Genomic DNA, 19,426 nt, shown 5'->3' on the forward strand with positions numbered 1-19,426 from the left:
CTCTCTCTCTCTCTCTCTCTCTCTCTCTCTCTCTCTCTCTCTCTCTCACACACACACACACACACACACACATACACACACAGAGCATTTAGTTATAAAAAATACTCTAAAGACCTATAATTTCATCAATGCACCACATCTTACAGCAATGCAAATTGAAGCCTTTCTCTGTATTAGATAATGGTTCCATGAGTTTCTAAGCCTGGACAAATTCTTTACTTGTTGGTTTCTCTTTTAGTGAGGTTGAGTCTTGGAGAGTGGGCAGCATACATTTAGAAGGGCCCCATGGTAGGAACCATCCCAACTGGGTAAGATCTTCCATGGATTATATTCTCTACTGTCAAAGCCTTTAAGAACCCACAGTCATCTCCGCAGCATGAGGAGGCCTCATGTGCGTGACAAGCCTCTCCATGTTCTGAAGAGCCAACAGGAGGCATAGTCCTCCCATCTTAGGTCAGGGTGTGCTTTCCTTTGCTGATTATCTCTAGGGAAAACATAGACTGCTCATGGAACATGACTTGGAACTGTCTCAGAAGATACTGGAACAAAGTGCACGTAGGGGAGTGGAGGTGGAAAGCTTGGATCTGCGAATGGGAAAGAATTTTGTTTTCCACAAAACTGTAGACAACAAATACCTGGATGCTTACTTTCTTGTGAGTTCATAGTGTTCTTAGCATTGATAAAACTCTTTATAGATATAATTATTCATGCCCTCAGCTCACATACACCACCTATGGGTATTCAGTAAATATTTTGTGAGCTGCCTGAACAATGGATGAATACAAATCCTCAAATATAATGTACCTGATTCTTAGCATTCACTGCATTTTTTCATCCATATTTAAATTTTAACATATTTTGCTTTTTATAGCATAGAATTTCCTGATAATTCCCTCCCTACTCCATCCTCCCATTGAACCCTCCCTTGTCACCCAGAAGTTCAGTTAAAAAACCAGTTAAATAAACTTAAACAATGGTCTACACAACATTTGGCACTCATAGTCCTTTATCTCTCAGCCAAGAGGTAGCTGTGTTGGGTCATCTGTCCTCTTGCGTGAACATCAGTCAAAGCCTTTAATATCATGTTGTCTACTTTCTAAGTCCTTCTGCATTTGTTATCTTATTCGATGCTCACAATAATAGACTTGTCAAGAAGGCAGAGTAGATATCATAACGTGTTTGTAGACAGGAAAAATGAAGTCCAGAGGTCATTTGGTGGGTCAGCATAAGAACTGGAACAGAACACCAAACTTGGCTTCTGCTATAAAGGTTCTTTCTATCAGAACCTGGGGTTCTGCTCCATTTGGGGCTGAAAGCAGGTTTGTATACAATTACAGAAGGCAATATGTTTTTCAAGGAGAAGAGTCATTTTGTACATGAATAATTAACCTCAATTCTTCCTCAATGCCTTAGCTAGACGCACATTCACCCTAGCAAATGTTCCTTGTCTCTAGGTTATTATCAAGCTATGCCTACACATATAAATCAAATAGAACTGTTTGGATTGAATTACCTAAGCAATTTACCTTACCCTCCTTAGCTCCAGAGAGCGAAATAAAAAAAAATTGGGGCAAGCTTCTAAGAAGTAAGTTTGTGCTTGATAGAAGGGAAAAAATCCTAAAAATAAAGTTATCAAAAGAGGGATGAGCTGCCTTAGGAGGGAAGGCATGCTCCATCACTGAATGTCTTTGAGCAATTAACCAGTTAGTTACATTGTAAAGGGAATGCTATTTCATGTAAAGGTTAAAGCAGATCATCTCTGAGGTTGTCTTTAATTTCTGAAATTCTGAGATTCTGTGACTGTCTTGCTATTTTACTTTGTCTTTTTAGATTTATACTCGAGGAAATATCATGGGGGATGAGAAGAATAAAATTGTCTAAGATTTGAAGTGGCTATTGGCTGGGATTTTAAAATGCCAAAAATGTAAGTGGCAAAAGTCTCTATACTAGACCATTCTATCCAAATTTCATAGCACAATTATAAAAAAAACAAACAAACAAACAAACAAAAGTGTCATTCCACTCAATACCCCCAGGGCAAAGGTTGCCTACATCCTTTCTTTCCAAAGGAAATCCTGGTCTGGGCTTGGCTGGCCCCAGTCAGGTACCAAGTCAGGACTGAAAGAGTTAAGTGATATCAGAAACCACGCACTACAGATGGAAAATATTCTTCTGTAATTTTGTATCAGGGTCATCATCCAATATAAGGAAACAGGCAATCAAAAGAGAAAGAACACAGGTGCAGTAAGAAGGAAATTTATAACACCCATTCAAGTTAACTGAATATTTTTCATCTCATTGTTAAAAATAATCCCCAACATCCAGACTTGCTCCTTTATCTATGCATTTTGGTGGAATATAAAAAAAAAATTACTCGTGCAGTTGTTCTGATTCTTTGGTCTAACTCTTGTATACTCATGTAAACGTTATGAGGTGCAGATATAGAGTATAAGTCTGCCTCCTTCATGACTTCTAGTAAACTCTGCCTTTGCCTGCCAGCTCAACCAAGCAATCCATTGGAATTGAAAGGAAAGATCCCCATTAATTTGGGCTGCCTGCTTTATGAACCATAGGGACACATTGATAGGTGTCTGTAATCATACTGGTTGGAAAGTCCTTTTTTATCTTGAAAAATGCTCAAATCAGAAACTCAACAATCCCTTTGAAATGTAATAGTTTCCATTTCTTGAAAGTGATTCTCAGAAAATTAATAAGAGCTGGGAGAAGGCTGGAAGTGGAATCAAGAAGACCTGGGTTTAAATCTCATTGCAGATAATTATGTATGAGGTAGCCCTGGGGAAGTAAGTCACTTAACTTTTCTGCATCTTGGTTTTCTGGGGACACAGATATGTGTATATAAATGGTCTTGTTGGATTATATAATATTTATAGTATTATATACTTACATGTATCTAAATATATGTGTATGTTTATCCATATATGTATATATCTACATATATGTATATATCTATACATGTATAGGTATCCATGGATATCTATGGCTATAGATATCTATGGCTATATCTATATCTATACGAGTATATAAGGAGAGAGAGAGAAAGAAAGGGGAGGGAGGGAAGGAGGAAAGAAGAAAGAGGAAAAAAGAAAAGAAGGTACACAAAAAAGGAATGAAAAGAAAAATCTGAATCTCATTGGTTTGGAAGAGAATAAATGGGTTTTAGCCACATGGTGAATTAGAAATAACACCATAATAGGAAACAAGAGACTTGAATTTGCTCCCAGATGATCTGCAGCTACTGAGTTGCATAACCTCAGGGAAATGACCTCCTTGGCTATGGTCTTTATTTCTTCACCTGTAGAATAAGAAGATTGACTAGTCGGTCTTTTAGTTCCCTTCTAACTCTAAAGTGATCTATGTTAATGTACCTATAGGCCATGGCACAGGACCAGGACCATTCTTCTTCTCTCCCTCAATCAAATCATTTCCTCTTTGGCTTATATTGTCTCAGGCCAGAATTGCTTCTGGGGAATTTTAGAGCACAGCTTGAAAATGTCTTGTGTGAAGGATCTCTTCAAGGGCATATGAAAGGACGCTCAGATCTCCTATAAGCAAGCAAGATAGCAAAAGGATATAGAGTTCTCAGGACAACTTTCTTCCCACTCCACAGAAAATACAATGCAGAAAAATCAAACAAATAATTCACAGCAGTTCATAAATAAGGGATAAAAATTTTCCAATCACTCTAGTGAGACCCATGTCTTCCTAAGATTCTAAAGTACTATAGGCTCATAGTTACATGACTTTCTGGTGATTCCTTCCATATCCCTACAAATCCACATAGACATCTAGATTCATAGCATTGCCCAAAGGGTCTTTTGCTACCATGGAAAGAAACTCTCTTGAGGGTACTAGATAGTCATTCCTCTGCCTTTATAGTGAATCCCACTTCTACTCTCCAGTCATCCACTTCGGTTCCCTGCCTTATTGTAGTACCCTGCGAGATTTAAGTTCTCCCTAAAAGGGGAAAAAATAACTTAGAGTTGCTAGACAGATAGGATACCTTTGCATTAAAATTGAACTGGACAGGGCAGCTAGGTCGCGCAGTGGATAGAGCACCAGCCCTGAAGTCAGGAGGACCTGAGTTCAAATCCGGTCTCAGACCAAACACTTGACACGTCCTAGCTGTGTGATCTTGGGCAAGTCACTTAACCCCGACTGCCTTGCTAAAAAAAATATTGAACTGGACAAAAAAAGAAACACTTTGGCAATAATTGAGGCAAAGTCAACTTCTTTTGCTCACATATATATTAACTTATACTGTTGTGCTTCTCTGGGACTAGGCTCCTTTATGTTCCTCTTCTAATTATTTAGAGTTTGGTACTGTTCTGGAAATTCCAATTCTCCCCAGAAATATCTCCTACTCTTGCCAAAAAGCTGAATTCTAGAACTCTTAATCTTGGAGTTGTTGGCAACTCCCAAAACTGGTCATGTCCAAGTAATTACCCTCTCCTCTATCAAGTAGGTTGGCAATTAGGAATTTTCAACCCTCTTTCAGAAGACTGAAATCTAAGAATTCCTAATAGTAACCATATGGATACTCTTCCCATGGTTTCCATTTCTAAGTTAGGTCCTCAATTCTTCAAAACTGGGGCCAGGGAGATGGGGTCCAGGACTATACTTTTGGGCCTCATGGGCATGAAAATGAAGATTGCCAATGTGTGTGTGTGTTCCTCATCTTCCCTCACTCAAACCAATTTTGTTCTTACCTCTGCTGTGCTCTAGTCTGATTCTCAAAGGGGAGAAAGGCCTGAGTCTACAACTGAAGATGCTCTTCTCTTGGTCATACTGCAGGAATGGCTCTTCTCATAACTGTTAATCCCCACAAGTGTGTGAGGAAACCATTTCATTAGCAATGACAGTGACTCCTGTCCCCCAGGAAGCAATAACTGTATACCCTTCATAGGAAGAGACAATCAAAAGTTCCAAAGACTCTCCACCCTGTAAACTCAACAAGATAATCCAGAAACTCTTCCAATCAGCCTCCAGGAGTCATCCTTCATCTTTTCAACAAAGTGCCAATGAGTGTGTCCACACTCTCCTTAAACAGATATTTTCAAGTTACCACCAAAGGCTTATCAAACAGAATAGAGAACTCTGCTGGTAATCCCCATAGTGTGAGAAGCCAGGAAGACAACCCAAGTGCCAGTATGCTTTTCTGTGCAGCTACTTCCTTTTTTTTTGTTTTCAAAATTATTTTCTCATTTAAAAATTTAAATAGAATGTTTTCTTTAAGTTAACAAGCATTTATTTCCTCTCCCTTTCACCTCCCCTGTGCAGACACTTTTAAGATCACATCACCTGTTTTTTCTTGTGGTTATATAATAGAATGTTAAAGTTTAACCATCAGAATTCTACTCTATTTCCCCCAAAGCAATTAATTGTGAATAATTCATTAATATTACACAACAACCTATGTTATACCAGTGCCTTTTACCATTGTTGACTAGAGAATATGTGGTGAACAGTGGAGGCAGAAATAACCATGGTAAGAGTGAAAGGAAATGGTAGATGCTTCTTCCTTCCAGACATGACAGTTATTGGTATAAAGGATTATGAGCAGACAAATAGCCATGGAAGTCAGGACACTCTTTTTTTTACCTCCTGTTGCATTCTATAATTTATAGATTTGTCTCATGTGGAGGAGAAAAAATATGAGCATCACTGCTTTACTTTAGCAGGAAGTCTGAAGGAAAGTTTAAAATGGTGGTAAAGGTACAACATTTGTGGGTCCCCACACTCCATCAGATCACACTTATTGTGATGGGGGGGAGAAGGGGAGAAGATCCCTGAGAAAAGTCCTGGTAAGGAGATCAAAGCAGACTAGATGATTTTTAAAAGGTGTCTGATTTTCTGATCTAAGGATCCAGAGACCAATTGGCACTTTTAGCTCCATGAGAAATTGGGTTACTATTGTGAAATCTGCATAACTTGGTTCCCCAGATTTTTAGAAGACAGTTTGTTTTGGTGAAGGAAACAATATCATAGAATGTCAACAAAGTCTATGCCAGTCAAGAAGGAGGAGTCCTCAGAGCCCCTGGGAGTCTTCCAGTTTCTCCTAATGTCCTTATTTATGAAACTGAGCCCCAGTGGTAAAAGAGGCAGCATTTGCCTTGAGATGAAAATAAACATGCAAAGTACGAAAAGTAGCATATGTCAATTAACAATGGCTATAATTCAAAAACAGATAGAATAATCCTTCCATTTACTCTCCCATTTGAGCTCTTAACCCACCCACAGCACATAATTCCCAATGCCCAATGAGCACTTTATGAAAATCCCTTTCTGGCTGGGATTGCTCAGTTTTAAAGTGACCCATGGGGAAATTTTCCTGAAGCTTTTCTACTGCGTAGCAATGAGTAAGATCTGGCAGTTTCTCCCATCAATTAGTAAATAGTTAAACAGCATTTGACATATGAATATAATAGAAGAGGCAGTTGGTTATAAATGTGCTGGGCTTGCAGTCTGGAAGACCTGAGTTCAAATCTTGCTCAGACACTTACTAGCTGTGTGACCCCAGACACTAGTCGCTTAATCTCTTTTAAACTCAGTTTCCTTGTTTGTAAAAGGAGATGATTAGATTTTATAGTCTCCAAGGTCCCTTCCAATTCAAAATATATGATTTTATGAATATTATTGCATCATAAGAAACAATGAATATGAAAAATATGCAGAGAAAGACTTTTGTGAATTTATGCATAGTGAAATAAGCAGAACCTGGAAACAATATACAAAACAATTGTAACAAGGTAAAAGAGAATAATAATAACAGCAACACAACTGGGAAAAGGAACTTTGGAATTATAAATAACAAGAAGAAAGATGACACAAGAGAAGAGAAATATACCTTTAACCTTCTTTGCTTAGGTGGAAGATGATGAGTGTGGAATGTACCATTTACATACACAATTGACATGTTGTGGGTTTGGCTGAACTACTTTAATGCTCTTTCTTTTGTTATTCTTTGTTAGAAGGGATAATTCAGTGGAAAGGAAGAGATGATCAGGAATGAAAATTGTTTATGTATATATATATATATATAAACACAATAAAAATAAACTGTAAGCACAACAAATAAACAAACATACTATAAACACATAAAAATGATTATTTCATTGATATGAAGATATTGCCATTTACTATCATGGGGTTGTTGCTGTTATTTTTAGTATTGTTATTATTAGATAATCATATCAGCCTTTTACAATATTTATAATGAGGAAGAGACTAGATTAACAGCTCATCTGGCCTTTGGGCATGAAGAATTCCATATAAGTCAATTTTCCAAATAACTGAACTTTATCTTACTTAGTGGCATTTATTTTTGAAAAAATTCCCCCATCAACATCTTGCCAAAAGGCATTATGCACTCCCCTCCCACTTTATAAAAGGATATTGGATATAATATAACATTGTATTACTACCTCAGGTCAACTTTATGAACATCAAAGTCAATATTGTTCTCATAAGCAAGGGGACCTAGGCAAGCTGTGAGCTTTTGGAAGAAAGGCATTTTCCTTTCCCTTTTTCTGTCCTGGTATCCCTAGTACCCAACACAGTGCTCAACATATAGGGGGTTTTTAATAAGTGTTTGTTGAATGAATGAATGAATGAATGAATGAATGAATGGAATGCTGTCACATCAGTGAGCTTTTCAGGTGCCTTTGCTTTTAATCCTTTTTCTGTTTCATTCCTCCTTATTAGTGTGTTGGCTTTCAAGTCTTGCTAGCATGAGTTGGTCTGACTAGCCAGAAAAAGCAGTGGTCTTCTCTTCTCCCCCTCCCTTGAAGGATCTCACCCCAAAGCCCTCCCTCCCCATTTATACTGTTCACCTCTAATATGCTACAGCATCAAGAGTAACACCAGCATTATTTTTTTTTGAGAGGGGTGGAGACATGGCGACCAGACCTGGGATATTATTGTTATAAGGACTTTGCCATGAGAATATTCCTCCAAATGCAGGTTGGAAACTGCCCTGCAATTTTGAGTTTTTAAGATTTGTCTGAACAGTCAGACAGTGACTCTATGAGAGGTAAAACTTGAAGCCAGCTTCTTTAGCCTCCAACATCAGGTCTCTAGACACTATGCCACAGTGCCTCTAATGGAAAGCACATGAGATGCGATTTTGTGCAGTCTATTTTGGCTACCAAGAGGTTTTTTATTGGATCTCTGAGATGAGAGGGATCTTAGAGGATATATAGACCAAATTCAATAGAAATGCCTTTTCAAAATGTCCACAACAAACTTTTTTTTAAATGTCATAGAAGTGGTCACTCAATGTCCCCTTGGATACCTTCATTGTGTGGGAACTTCTCACCGCCCAAAGCATCCCTTTCTCCTTTTGCACGTCTTTAATTACATGAATGAGAGACTGAATGGCATAGTAGATATAAGAGTACCCTTTGGGTAAGAAAGACGTGGACTCAACATCTTGCTTGGATAAATACTTAGTGTGTTACATGACTAAGGCCTACGTCTTTAACCACAGAGTCTTCTAGGCAACTTTCTCAGACCATAAATTACAAATCAGTTGTTAATCTGCATAAATAAAAGCCATATCCGTGTTGGGATGAAATCACAGGTTTGGACAAAAAGTTTATTAGAATGCTTTGCCGTATGTTTCAGAGCATTCAAACTCACAGCCCGCTTAAGTGCTCTAAAGACTATTGACAACCATATTTTCTGTAAGTTACCAGGACTTCATCTCACAATGCTTTGCACAGGCCAGCGGGATGGAGTTGAAGGAAGGAGTGTCTTTTTTCTTCCAGATCTCACACCTTAAAGTCATTGGTAATTGCTTGGGGCACTGGGAGGTTAGTTGACTGGCCCAGAGTTACACAGCTAATATGGGTCAGTGTCAGAACTCCAAACCAGTTCTTCCTGATTCTCTATCTACCAGGCTAGTCTGATATACACCAAGAATATAGGGAAGGTACTGAATAAATTTTCAATAGATTAAATTGGATCCGATATCTGCACCATACTTTTTAGTTGAAAAAGTCATCCTTTAATAACTTTTTTTTAAAAGGAAATATATAAAATTTTGAAGACCATTGTATTTGCGTGTCAGATTCCAGAGCAGTTACCAAGGTCTTGCCTCTCAGTTATGAACAATACCTCTGCCCCGTGGCTCCTTCCTTCCACTGGTAAGTTCTCCTCCGAAGTTACAGTTTGAAGAAGGGCTTGGGTCAGCCATCTTTCCTTCCTCTCCCAGATCCACTTCTGACTGTCTGAACTTCACCACAAGGCTCCTTTCCTCTTTTCACTCCCAAAACTGCTTTTAGCTTCCATTTCTGTGTTGTTTTCTTCAATTAGAATGGAAGCCCCTTGAGGGTAGGGATTATCCTTTGTTTTGCTCTCATTGGTTGTATCTCTTGCATTTAGCACAGTGTGGCACACAGTAAGTCAATCATTCATCAACTAACATTTATTAACCACCTACTATGTGCCAGGCTAAGTGCTAGAGAAGGCAAAAGACAGTCCTTGATCTGAAGTTCTAACAATCCATGCCAGCCACAAGTGAATACAAGACGCTAGCTGTCCATACCATCTTATATAATTGGATGGACAGCCCACAGAGCTGGCTGTTCAGCATATTCATCTTGGACAGACATTATAGAATGACAAGGTCATAGGCCAACAATGGAACAAAAGGAAGAGGGCAGGTTGCATTGCATACGAGAAAGTGCTTTCAGTGATCCTAAGCTGCTCCCTAAATTAAAAATTGATTTTTTTTTAGCACATGTATTTTACTGGTATTATGGATGGAGTGTTGAATTGGAGGTCAAGCAGATCTGAATTCAAATCCTGCCTCAGACACTTATTAGCTGTGTGACCCTGGGAAAGTCATTTAACCTTTGTGTACCACATTTCCTCATTTGTGAAATGGTAGTGGGGGTGGGGTGAATAGCCCCTGTCTTATGGAACGGTGGTGATGATCTAATAAAAGAATATATGTAAAAGTGCCATGGAAACCTTAAAGTGCTAAATAAACATTAGATATTATTACTGTTTTATTGTTTTTTTTTAATTATCTCAATGATGACATATGAATATAAAATATAAAATTCGGCAATCCCCAAAGAATAATGACTGTGACAGCCCTGGAGCATAAAGAAGATATATATGGCAGGCATCACCAGGCTATAGGAGGAAAGAGTGTTGTGTTTGGAGCCAGAGAACCTGGGCTCAAATTCTGATTGACCTTGGGCAAATCCAAGCAGCAGCATTTTCTAGTTGCCTACATAAAATGAAGAATGGGTTATCAACAAACAATAAACTCTAAGACTTATATATATATATATATATATATATACACATATATATATATATATACACATATATATATATATATATAATTGCATTTATATCTGTAACCAAAAGATAGCTTGTTCCATTATTCTTCTGTTTCCTTTTCTCCCTCCTCTTACATCAAAACTGCCAAAACAATGGTAGAACTGGGGGAGGTGGGGCAGTTTGGTGAAGGATACCATTTGAGATTTGAATGCAATTTGGCAGGCAGCTAATAAATAATTCCAGCTCATGCCTTCAAGCTACTTCTGGGAAATAAGTGTTTTACAACTGTCTCCCTTGGCAAGGAAACAGAGTTGAAGATAGACGTCCACTCAGAGCCTGAGGGATGTTCTGAGAGATGAATGAGAAAGGGCATCTTTTCTCCATTTCCTTCTTGGCTCCCCATGTGTTTTGTATTGTTTGTGTCTAGCTAAAGATGATGTAAAATACTATTTGGGGGGGGGTCAATTATTCTTAAGTCTTGACCCAAAGGCAAGGACATCAGCATTGAAAAGTGTGGCTTCCATTTAAATTGTGTTTTGTGGAACAAAACGGTCATGAGGATCCTTGATTGATAGAAACCATGTCAATTATTGTTTTTTTCCAGAGTGAGTAATTATGATGTCTAGCATTGTATATTACTGAGGTTGTGTCCTCCAATGGTTCACCTAAAGAGTGAGTGGTGCCATGAACAGACAATGAGCAAATTCTGACGGGATGTTAAAAAGAGATCCTGGAGAACTCTATGGTCAGAAGCAATAGATGGACAGAGAAACCATGTCAATCACTGTCCAGCAGAAGACAAACATTGGCAGCAATTGAGTTCTTGGGCCCTATGACATGAACACAACCTTTTTAACCCATTCTCTCCCAGCCTTGGGACTTGTCATTTTGTTCATCTCCAGTGAAGACATTTGGTTAGTTTTACTAGATACAAACTTTGTTTTATACAATCTCTCTCTCTCTCTCTTTCTCTCTCTCTGGTACTTGACCTACATTTTCAGATGTGGGTTACAGATGGCCCACCACCTCTTTCCCCATAATTATTCTTAAAGAAAATCACATCACTCAAATCTATTCAGATGAGGTATATTTTACCAGTGTTCCAGGGTTCTATGTCACACACACACACACACACACACACACACACACACACACATCAATTGAGGGTCTGCTTTGGGTGTCAGTTGGCTAGCCATGGATTGACTTCCTTACTGTAGTTCCCTCTAGGACACTAAAATTTTAATCTTCATTGAGATTCACCCATGTCTAGGAAGAAGGATGAGTTTCCTGAAACAATGAGCATCCTCTTTGAAATTGCTTGTGAATGTTTCACACAATTTACTTGATTCCAGTAAATATCAGCTCAAAATAGGGGCTTTGCTATCCACAAAAGGCCCAGAAGTAAATAAATGCCAGACTTTGATACTTACATTTTGCTGTTACTTTGTACCCACCCAGTGGAGGGGTGTGGCCTTCCACAGCATCAAATCCCGCAGAAACAAGGACTATGTCTGGACCAAATTCTCTGGCAATCGGCATCACTACAGTTCTGCATGAGATGAACACAGCCAGTTACATATGTGAAGACAAATATGGAATCCTCAACCAAACATGGAACCTTCTTCCCAAGACATGTCTTAGCATCATTTCAAAAAAATTAGTAAAATAATTTCAAAAGGCTAAATGCATCAAAACTTCCACATTTCAGTAATATAAAATACCATTATTTTAGCATGCTAGTCATCTTTTTTTTTCTCTCCTCCCCATTTTTCTTGAAACAAACAAACAAAAACAAGGCACATTTTAAAACCTCTATTATTGCACCAACATCTGTGCCCATTTTATGCCCCTGCCTACAATAGCTGCTGCTTCTTCCAGAGGAGTGACTAATATTTTACAGAGAAATACTCCAAGTTTCAGTGGAAACCCGGATTGCTCCAGTTAGTGAGAAGTTGGTGTCAATTTGAACAGTAAATTTCTTTGGGGAAAATGTTTGCTTTCCAAACTTAAAAAAAATGTTTGTCATGGTGGGGGGGGGTGATATTGCAAAAGAAACACACACACATACACACACACACACACAATTTCCTATAATCAAATCCAGACTTTGTGGCCACGGGGTTCCAACTTCAGGCAAAGCTAGAAAATGATAGCTAGGAGTTGAGGACAGCACCCCCTTCTGGTTCCTCCTGGATACTTCGGTCCTTCGCATAGTCCCAACTGACCCCCATTTCCTCAAAGAAGTATTTGTGGGAGAGGAGCTAAAGGGATGTCTATGCTTTATTTTGTTTTGTTTTCATCTGGTTCTCTCCCCCACCCTTTACCCAGGGGTTAAGAACATTAAAAAAAGTTGGAGAATTCAATCATTGGTCTAGGAAAATGAAATAATAATTTAAAAAATAACCTCACAATTTACCTTCTCATTACACCAGTAAAGTACTATTCACAAACCCCCACCTAAAACCACATGCTAGGTATTTAATATATGTATTCACATGTAGGCAGCTAGGTGGCGCTGCAGTGGATAGAGTGTTAGACCTGAGGTTAGGAAGACCTGGATTCAAATTCTGCCTCAGACACTTACTAGCTGTGTGACCCTGGGCAAGTCATTTAATCTCTGCTTGCCTCAATTTTCTCAACTATAAAGTGGGCATAACAATAGCATCTACCTCTCAGTATTGTTGTATCCAATGAGTTAACATTTGTAAAGCTTTTAACATGGTGCCTGTTACATAATAAGCTCTATATAACTATTTTTATTATTATTACTATTATTATGTACATATTAATGTTTTAAACATAAATCTATTTAAGGTATTAATTTGCTCTCATGATACCTAGATGTACAGATTAGAAGTAGTAACATCATTTTCAGTGACATAACCCCTGATGGTCCCACATATCTAGAATGTACTATCTCCTCACCTCCATTTCTTGGAATCTTTAGCATCTCGTAAAGTCATACCTAACCATCACCTACTGCATATATTCCTTGAGAGTGGGGATAATTTCATCTTCATTCTTTGTATTTGCAGACTCAGTGCCATCATACTACCTGGCACATAATAGGCACATAATAAAGGCTTGATGATTTAATCGGTTGCTACAAAAGGTCACTCCTGAGTCTTACATCCCCAGTTGTTACTTACTTTCTCTCGTAATTAAATTGGATTACTTTGCATGTGATTTATATTTATTTGTGATTATGCCACAATGTTCCTCCATAGCCCAGCCCCACTCTGTGCCCTTCTCTGGTGATAGCCTTCACAGAATTCTCTTTATTGAGTACCGGAGTCTGTCTCCCCACCACAGGGAAGCACCCCTCTCCAAAGGGCTCTTGTATCCAAAGTCCAAGGTCCTTCCCCCCATCTTCCCCACACTCTCAAAATAATTTGCCATGAAAAGTGAAAGTGTTCTTTTTTACACCGCTTGCTTTGTGGCCATAACTGCCAGGGATGGCTCATCTATTATTATATTACCTATTATTTTGTATTATATATTATATCATGATATAATATGAAATATGGTCTTAATGAATATTGGTTGAGCTGAATTGACTTGAACTGGTAACAGTACTATCCTCAGAACCAAGGTTTCGAGCAGATCATCTCACACATTCATAACATACTTTCATGGAATGATACCTCCAATGTTGGGAGATACCATATCTTCTGAGCTGTCATCCTGCATCTCCAATTGCCTCTTGTACATCTTGCCCTGAATGTCCCACAAATATCCCATACTCAATATATATTAAACAGAATTCATTCTCCCTCTCTCCAACTCTCTTTTTCTTTCTGAACTTCCCTATTACTGTGGAGGGTACCCATGTTTACAATGTCAATCCCGTCCTTGATTTCTCACTCACATTCACCTCACAAACCGAATCTTTTGCCAAATCTTGTCATTGCTGCCTTCGACACATTTCTCAAATGCATCTTTTCTCCACTCAAGCAGCCACAGTCTTTTCTGGGGTCCTCATTGCCTCTCAAATGGCCTTTTGCAATGGTTTTCTACCTACCCTCTCAACTCAGCTCTCTCCACTACAGTCCATCCTCTAGTCAGCTTACTAAGGGGATTTCTCCTCCAGTAGAGGTCAGACAACATCATCTCCTTCCTCAGTGGACTCCATGGCTCCCTCTCATCTCCAAGACCAACTATAATGTCCTCTTTTTGACTCTTAAGGTCTTCACAACTTGGCCCCTTCTTGTCTTTCCAGCCATCTTCATTTTACTGCCCCCCACCACCCATGTGACTATTTGGTTTTGCTGGACTATTGGTAGTTCCTCAAACATGAGGCTCCATTTTTCTTTCACCACTGATTGTCCACACACACATCATATATATATGTGTGTGTGTGTGTGTGTGTGTGTGTGTTTGTATGTATATATATAGATATAGATATATAGATATGCATAAGCATATCTACATGTATGTGTACATATTTATATAATATGTATGTGTATATATGTATGTGTATGCATGTATGTGTATGTATATATGTGTGTATATATGTATACATGCCTATATGTATGTATATGTGTATCTATGTATATCCATGTGTGTGTATTTCTATATAAATGTTTACATGTTGTCTCCTTCATTCGAGTGAGAAGTCCTAGAGGAGGGGAAATGTGGTGGTTGTTGTTGTTTTTCTGCTTTTGTTTTTTGCCTTTCTTTGTATCTCAGAGATTAACACTTAGAGGAAGTATTTAGTTAATGTTTGTTGATTGACTAACAATAGAAATGATAAGTTGCCTTTCATTTCCTTCCTTTGCAATATTGCACATTGTTAACAGAAAGGCTGTTTCAATACAATCCACATTCCTTCTATAACCCATTTTTCACACGCCTTCACCTCCTCTCCAATGCAGGGCATGTATGCATGCTCACACACACACACACACACACACACACACACACACACAGCTCTTCCTTTCTTCAAAAGACAGAGCAGGAGCTTGGGAAATTCCAGTAGGAATTCCCCAAAGAAATAATCCATTTATCTTTACATCAGCAAGGGATCCATGTGACATCGGCCAGTCAGTGCAAGATCTTGAAAAATACATGACCTTTTCTTCAAATACAACTACCCAAAAAACCCACTCCATAATCTATTACCAGGGGACATGATTCTCTTGATCTGCCTTCTTTCATTTTATACTTTGGGGACTGTCTAAGAAGGATGCTCCTACTGCTTATTCCACAATAATTATGTGAGCTGGAGTAGGAGGATAACCTTAAGCATTTTCAAGGCAGACTTGCCAGTCAACTAGTCAGTTGTATTCAGTACCCATTTGTTTGAGGATGTCACATAATTCTGCCTTTTAGGCAAGATCACTAGAAAGAAAACCTGAATTGTCATTCCCATGAAGCTGACAGAAAGCGTTGGACATAGAGGGATGTTTCAACATATTGGCATAGAAAACAAAGTCATTTCCCCTTTAGCTTAGAAGCATCAGCCAAAGCCTGGGGAGGAAGTGTGGTACAACAGAATCACCACTGGCACTGGAGTCAGATGATGGATTCAAATCCTGCTTCTGACACTTAATAGCTGTGTGACTGTGGGCAGCTCATTTTGTCTCTCTAGACCCTGATTTCTTCATCTGTGAAATAAAGAAATTGTGCTACATGGTCTCTGAGGTCCCTTTCACTTTTAGATTGATGATATTATGTAAGGTTTATTCTGATACTGTTGTTATTTGTGAAATATTGTTCCAAGCATAAAATAGTGAGGGGAAGAGGTATTTTTTGGTAGTTGTGGTCATTTTCTGGTTTTTTTTTAATAAGTATAATACATTATCCCTCACTTCTGAGAGCTTAAGATATAATGTAGAAAGATACTCAGTGTGTACATGAGGAAATTTTTCTTTGTACTTTATTGGCTGGAATATTTGATTAAATGTATTTTATTTTGAATTAACATGTCCTTTGGTTGACAGGTATGAGGGCACACATTGGGGACTGTGATCATCTTCTATGACTTTGTGTGTGTGCTGACCCACTGAGAATCTAGAACCTGGGGCAGCTTTGATGGGGACTCACTGTGAGAGGAACCACACAAGTAACCCACAAATCCTGTCATACCACAGCTGTGGCATTCTCCTGACCCCATAGTTGGAGCTTCTAATAATAAATCACAATACCAAAAATCAGAATCCTGAAGAGACAGTGTGATTCAGTATGAAATATACTGGATTTGGAATCAGAGCACCTGGTTCAAATCCTGACTTTGACACTGCCATGGGACCATCAGCAAGTCACTTGACCTCAACGTCCTCATGAACACAAGAGGGTTGGACTAGGTGGTCTTTGAGTCACTTGTAACTCCACATCTGTGATCACATGAATCATTTCATTGGCTGGCAGAAGTCTCTTGATCGGTAATGAGGCCTCTCCTGATCAGTTAGAATGACTCACTGTCATAGTTTTGAGCCCTTTCACTCAGGACCCTTCAATCAAGTCCTCTAATGCTTCATGGCAGTGCATGGGGGAATTCTCAGTTCTTGAAGGCTATCCCAGCAGAGTGTAAGCCCTGGCAGGTCTTCCTCTGACAGAAAGCCTTGAAATGGAGTCCCGTAACGGACTGCATGTCTGTGAAAGGAATACCTGTATAACTTCAAAGAAATTCATCACCAGATTGTCCAACAGATAATAGAGTTGTTGACCACAGAAATGCTTGAAAACTAGCTACTAAGCTACTGATAGTCTGCAACCTGTGATGGGACAGGAGGAGAGTGCAGTGACAAAATTACCAACCCATCAAATGTAGTATGAAAGTATTCGCTCATGATGAGTGCCTAAATTACCTCTATGACACAAGTTCCAGACAATTCTAATTCTGACCAAGTCATTTAGGATTAGGTCTTTGGAAACATTTATTCATTACCAATCAAGCACCAAGGAATGAGTTTCCACAACTTTATTAATCACATGCTGCAATGTAAGGGACAGAATCACTCTATTGGGTTTTCAATGATTCATGTGGGCATGTGCTGATGAGTGGTGTTATGGGCCATGCATTTGAAATGTTCATCCACAAAGAGAAACCACACGAGAAAATGTCTGTCTCTCATATAAGAGAGGAGGCTTTATTCTGCATTCTGAGACAAAAATAAAAATTCCGAGCTATATAAGTCACTGAATATTTCTGTTTTCCTCATTCTACTCCTTTGTGAAATGGACTAATGAGGCATTAGATATTAGCACATAGGATCAATATCAGATAACAAAATTGTGTAGAATGTTTAACACACTGCTGGATGACAAAGTCACAATCTGAAAAGATTATAAATGACTGAGGCTGAATCTAATAAAATGAAATTGAGTAGAGATAAATGTGGAGAATTCCACTTGATCTTAAAAAAAATCTACTTGATGGGTATAAGAAGCAGTGGGAGAATTGTTCATCTGACAAAGCTCTGGGGAAAGTAGGTTGATTGACTACAAGCTCAGTGTGAGTCAGTGATGTGATATGGCTAAAGGAAAGCTAATTGTTTCAAAGTTGGTTCTTTTTGTTTCATTAAAGTGTAGACTGTTCTCCTGGTTCTACTTCTTTAACTCTGAATCAGTTCATGGATGTCTTCCCAAGATTACCTGATCCCAATCTCTTTGTTATTTCTTATAGTATAATAGTATGCCATCACATTCATGTATTCTAACAGCACTGCAATAATAGAGCTAGATTCCCAGAGATTAAATGCTTCCTAGGTTTACTGTCTCCTGGTCAGTCCACCTCTGGACTATTTCATTGTTCTAGGCACCACATTTCAGGAAGACCACTGACCGATACCTTCAACACTCACAGGAGGGCGACCAGTGTGGTAGAGGACCGTATGCGGATCAACTAAAATAATTGGGCTGTTTGTCCTGGAAAATGGAGACTCGGCTGCAGAAGGCAGGTCACATGGGGTTAGGCACAAGAGATGCTTTCCAGAACATGAAAGGCATCTTGTGGAAAAGAGGTTATGACTGTGTTTCAAATGTGTTGTAGAGACACAAGAAAAAGCACCAAAAGTGGAGTCACAGGACGTAAATTTGAATCCTACTGTGATACTACCTGTGTGACCTTGGATGAGTTTCTTATCCTCTCAGGGCCTCAGTTTCCTTAGTGACAAAATGAAGAGTTCAGAATAGATGAATCTTTGAAGTTCCATCCAAATTAAGATATAGAAAGATCTTGTGAAGATTCCTCTTTAGACAGCCGGATGGCCCTCTGCTCTCAAGGGCTCGCTATATTGGTACTAGACTTCATAGGGGCATCGAACCAGCTTAGTACATTGCCATAGCTCAGAACTGCTAAGCCCAAATGATTTCGGGCCTCAGCCTCCCCAGTACAGGAGTCTGTCACCACACCTGAGTAGCATTTTATTTTTAAAAGACATACTCATGTCAGGAAAGTCACAAAGACCTCTTTCCAAGATGACCACAACCCATTATTAAATTCTCTCAGGGTGAAGTCTACCAATATTTCTAAATCCCTCTAACTGTTCTATTATCTAGCCTGGCTCTCCTCATCTTGGCAACAAGGATATTATGACAATCTTTGCCAAACATCTTGATGAAATCCAAATATCTATGGCTGAGGCTTCCTGATGTCATGGCAGGCTTAGTGACCTGTTCAAAAATTAAATTATCTTTGTCTATACTGATATGTTCTTGGTGAAGCCATGCTGATTTTTTGAGATCACTGTTCCCTTTTCTAAATGTTCATTCAGCACTCCTTTAATAACTAACACTAGAGTTTTTCCAGAAATCAGAGATAAGCTCACTGACCTGTCCATGGAAGGGTCTATGTTTTTCTCATTTTTGAAAATGAAAACATTTACTCACCTTCAGTCCTGCAATTCCTTTCTCATTTTCCAATCTTTTAAAATATCACCCAGAAATCATACCAGGAAGTTCTTTCAGAACCCTAAATATATTTTCCCAGATCTGATTGTTTGAATTCATTAACAGTCTTAAGGTACTCTCTTCCTACCCCTTCATTGATCTTGGATTTCAACTCAAATTAACTGAATTACCAAATTCAGAGAAGGAAGGAAGGCAAGAAGGAAGGAAGGCAAGAAGGAAGGAAGGAAGGAAGGAAGGAAGGAAGGAAGGAAGGAAGGAA

The 19,426-nt window shown here is 38.8% G+C and overlaps 1 protein-coding gene across 12 annotated transcripts in view; it reads right to left on the minus strand.

The window, feature by feature from the left end:
- HDAC9 (histone deacetylase 9) overlaps window positions 1-19,426 on the minus strand; it is a 698,100-nt gene that overhangs the window by 132,914 nt on the left and 545,760 nt on the right. For 11 of the 12 annotated variants that reach the window (XM_027872084.1, XM_027872079.1, XM_027872078.1 and 8 more), the window contains one exon: window positions 11,745-11,863. In XM_027872084.1, the coding sequence (XP_027727885.1) occupies window positions 11,745-11,863 (119 nt within the window). Of the gene's footprint in view, window positions 1-10,067; window positions 10,259-11,744; window positions 11,864-19,426 lie in introns of those variants that run through there. The other variant, XM_027872085.1, reaches the window with a different exon arrangement.

Source organism: Vombatus ursinus, unplaced genomic scaffold (genome assembly GCF_900497805.2).
Source record: "Vombatus ursinus unplaced genomic scaffold, bare-nosed wombat genome assembly UNPS02014799.1, whole genome shotgun sequence".
NCBI lineage: Eukaryota > Metazoa > Chordata > Mammalia > Diprotodontia > Vombatidae > Vombatus > Vombatus ursinus.